We start from the raw sequence: 3,523 nt of genomic DNA, 5'->3' as shown, positions 1-3,523 counted from the left end.
GTGTCTGCATCACGAAGGGCAGACAAGGTCTGCATAAGGCCGGGGTGGGGTCCGCGGGAGGGTTATCCTCTTCCTTTACCTCTGTAGTACACGCCCTGAACGCGGCCCGAGACAAAGATGTGCGCCCTCGAGAGCCTCGCCGTGGCTTTGCTCATGCGTCTGTGCTGAGACCTGAGTGCTGTGACGCGAGAGCCGAGTTTCCCTCGGGGGGGGAGAGAGAGACGCCAAGCGCGACCGCGCTGACCAGGGCGAAGATGAGTTAGTTCTCGGTGCGTCGCTCACCGCGCGGCTGGCGCCTGGCGGCGCCGCTGCGCCCGACTTCTGTTTCTTTCTTTTCCGCCCAACCGCCAACAAAAGACTCCCAATTTAGTCACGTTTTCTCACAACACTAGGCACCACACTCCTCTCTCTCCTTAAAATCCCTGTGTGGAGTGTGGTGGCGGCGTGCCGTCCTCCCATCCCTCCCTTGGGTGGTCTGTTTTCTTTCTTTCTTTCTTTCAACACTATTCTTTCAACACACTAGGCACGGGACTGGCGCGCAAGAAGAAGAGAATTTTACGGCCGTGTGGCGCGCACTGAAGAAAAGAATTCCCGGTCTGAGCACTGGGTGAACCTTCTTTTGACTAGTGAATTACTCGCAATCCTAGATAGATTTCGAAGGCTTGTGAGCGACACTCCTCGCAATCGTAGCATCTCTGTACGATTGCTATAGCACCTACGCTCCGCAATCCTACATCTTCTAGGACCTTAGGGGACCCCTAGGCTTAATAAAAGGGTGGGCCCTGGGGCGCCTGCGGCTTAAACGGCTTAAAACTTGCCCGGGCAAGTTTTAAGAGCTGCTGAGCCATAACAGCGATGGAGGTGTTATGAGGTGTTATGAGGTGTTATGGGGTGTTATGAGCAGCCAGCCATAACAGCCATAACACCTGTTATGGCCGCTCCCATAACCTTGAAGAAGGTAGTCGACAAGCTGCCGAGCGCAAATCACTCTGTGTGACACATTTCTTGTTGGCTTCTAAAAATCTCTCTAACCTTGTCTGGGGACAACTGCGGCGCGCCGTGGTTTCTTAGATTTTTGCGGAAATCGCTTGGTAGGGTTTCTTCACCGACGTTTTCTTAATGCCCGCAACCCACTGTAAGGGCGTAGAAGAGGTCTACGCCCTTAAGATGCACTTGGAGCACTTGGAGTGCAGTCAGTAACCTCACATCCAGGGCCGGGGAGCTGAGAAGCGCACCCAGCGGGCCGGATGATCGGGATCGGGCTACGGGCTAGAGAGCCCTGACCCCTAGCTAGGGGGGTGCGCGTTCGCAGGGAAAGGGCCGGAAAGACGTTTCTCCGAGGGTTGGTCTGCGCTGATGAAGTGGCGATTCCGCGTCGGTCAGCGCCGCATCTCCCTTTGGTCGTGAGCTTTTGCCGCCTTGGCATGGGCGGTGCCGCGTCGGAGCAAGCTTGCTCCCTGCAGCTGTCCCAGGCAATTGCAGGCTGCCTGTCTGTGGTGCCTTCTCCCAGTTGGGTTCCGCAGACGCCCAAGCGGCCTGTGCCAAAGTCTCCGATGCTGCCGCCTTCGGCGCCGCTTCGCAAGGCTGATTTCGCTGAGCGGACCAGGCCGGCGGCGACCTTGTTCCGCCCAATCACTGCCGCGGCGGAAGGAATCTGACCTCAGAACAGGCAACTTCAGTGCAAATCAGACTTATTTCAGGGGCCTTCGCTTTCCGTCGGCGTAGCAAGTAGAAGTACGGTAGTGCCGATGCAGGCAGCATGTGGTCGCATGTTTTATACACACGGCCCTTGTGTGTTATGTACACACGGCCCGCACGCGCCGCGCTGTTCTCGACTCTCGTGTTGGCGATGCCCTTGAGGCGCTGCTGCAGCTTTGCGCGGCTTGATTTTACGGTTTTATGATCTCTCCATTACCGCCTTTGGCCATGATCGGACAGAGAACAGGGACGAGGGGCACTGAGCGTAGGCTCTCCGGTGGCCTAACCCGCGCGCGCGATCCCAGGACCCAGCGGACCCGCCCCAAAACGCGCCGCCCCCGCTCTCCTCCCCCGGGTGCGCCGGGCCCTCCCCACCACACCGGGCCCCTCTAAACACCCCCCGGCCCTCTCACACACGCCACTCCGCGCCGCTGCTCACGCCTCGGAGATGGCGTACGACATCGCCTGGTAGACCTCGACGCCGATCTCCGCCTCGGACTTGACCATGTCGTCGGTCGCCTGGGGAAAGGCCTCGGGCGGGTCTCGGGCGGGTCTCGGGCGGGTCTCGGGCGGGTATCAGAGGGGCTCGGGAGGGGCTCGGGTGGGTCTCGGGAGGTTCCGAGACGGCTCCGAAGGTTCCAAGAAAGCTCCGAGGCAGCTCCCCGCAGGTTCCGAGAGGGGCCCCTGCTCAACCCTGGGGCGCGGCGCGCCTTTTCGTATGCCGCCTGGTACTGCGCCAGGCCCGTCTTGATTGCGTCCGCGTCGAGCTCCTCGAGCGGCGCCGCCATCAGCGTCGACACGGCAAGCTTGGAGTCCTCCCCGATGGAGGCGAAGCCGCCAGAGACAAAGTACCTGCGCCGCACACGGGCGTGACACAGCCTCGCACGCGGCGCAAACGGAGGGGGTGTCTGAGGGTCTGTGCAGAGACGCCGCTCACGGCCCGGGCCAATGTCGATTCCAGGTCGATGTCAACGGCAGAGCCGACGCCGGCTCGTCTCAGGTAGCGAGTGGCGGCGGAGCTGCGGCTGATCTCGGCTGATCTCGGCTGATCTCGGCTGATCTCGGCTGAGGTCTCGGCTATCTCGGCTGATCTCGGCTGAGGTCTCGGCTATCTCGCACTTGGTCAGTGGCCCGCCCGCCGCCTCCTGAACCGACACCACGCCCGGCTTGAGCTCGGCGATGGTCGGGACCTAGGATTGAGAAGAATGAATAAGTAATTAGGCGATGGTCGGGGCCTGGCACAGCTTGTGGGAGATTTTGGGAGCTTGTGGGAGATTGTGGGAGATTGTGGGAGATTGTGGGAGATTGTGGGCGATGGCCGGGACCTGGCACAGCGGGAGAGGCGGTGAGGGCAGTGGACGGCGGCGCGACGGCGGCGGTGATGGTGAGGGCGGCGGCGGCGGAAGGGGTGGAGGGGGCTCGACCACACACGGCCAGAGGCGTGAAGAGGCCGCTGGCTCGCGGTTGTGGAGGGGGCTGGGAGCCGGGGGCGGGTAGCGATCATGTGGGGAGGGGGGGGGGGGGGGAGCCTTGGCTCACAAGGCGGCGGTGGCTGGACTCCAGGCGGGGGCAGAGGCTTGTCCGTGTGTCTGTGTGTGCTCCGGTGAGACCGTCTCTCCGTCTCGGTGCCTCTCCCCCCTCCCCTACCGCGTCGGTGTCCCAGGCTGGCTGCAGTCTCGCCGCTCCCTGTCTTGTCTGCCCATCGGTCTGTGGCGGGCACATTCTCTCTGTCTAGTTGTGGCACATGGTTGGGCATCACGCCAAAATGGCCGCCCCCGCCGGGGAGGATCACCATCTCCCCCTGGGGGGGGGGGGGGGGGGGTTT

At 62.2% G+C, this 3,523-nt stretch overlaps 1 protein-coding gene across 1 annotated transcript; it reads right to left on the bottom strand.

Moving 5' to 3' along the window:
* Window positions 1-2,087: 2,087 nt before the first annotated feature.
* EMIHUDRAFT_77818 (hypothetical protein) lies at window positions 2,088-3,502 on the bottom strand (the record flags this gene model as incomplete). The annotated part of the gene is made up of 3 exons (XM_005791060.1): window positions 2,088-2,550; window positions 2,818-2,888; window positions 3,443-3,502. Coding segments are annotated over 3 exons (594 nt in total), but the record flags the coding sequence as incomplete, so codon positions are not given.
* Between the last annotated feature and the right edge of the window lie 21 nt (window positions 3,503-3,523).

The sequence above is a fragment of the Emiliania huxleyi genome, assembly GCF_000372725.1.
Source record: "Emiliania huxleyi CCMP1516 unplaced genomic scaffold EMIHUscaffold_1158, whole genome shotgun sequence".
Lineage (NCBI taxonomy): Eukaryota > Haptophyta > Isochrysidales > Noelaerhabdaceae > Emiliania > Emiliania huxleyi.
This window is presented reverse-complemented; position numbering and strand designations above follow the sequence as displayed.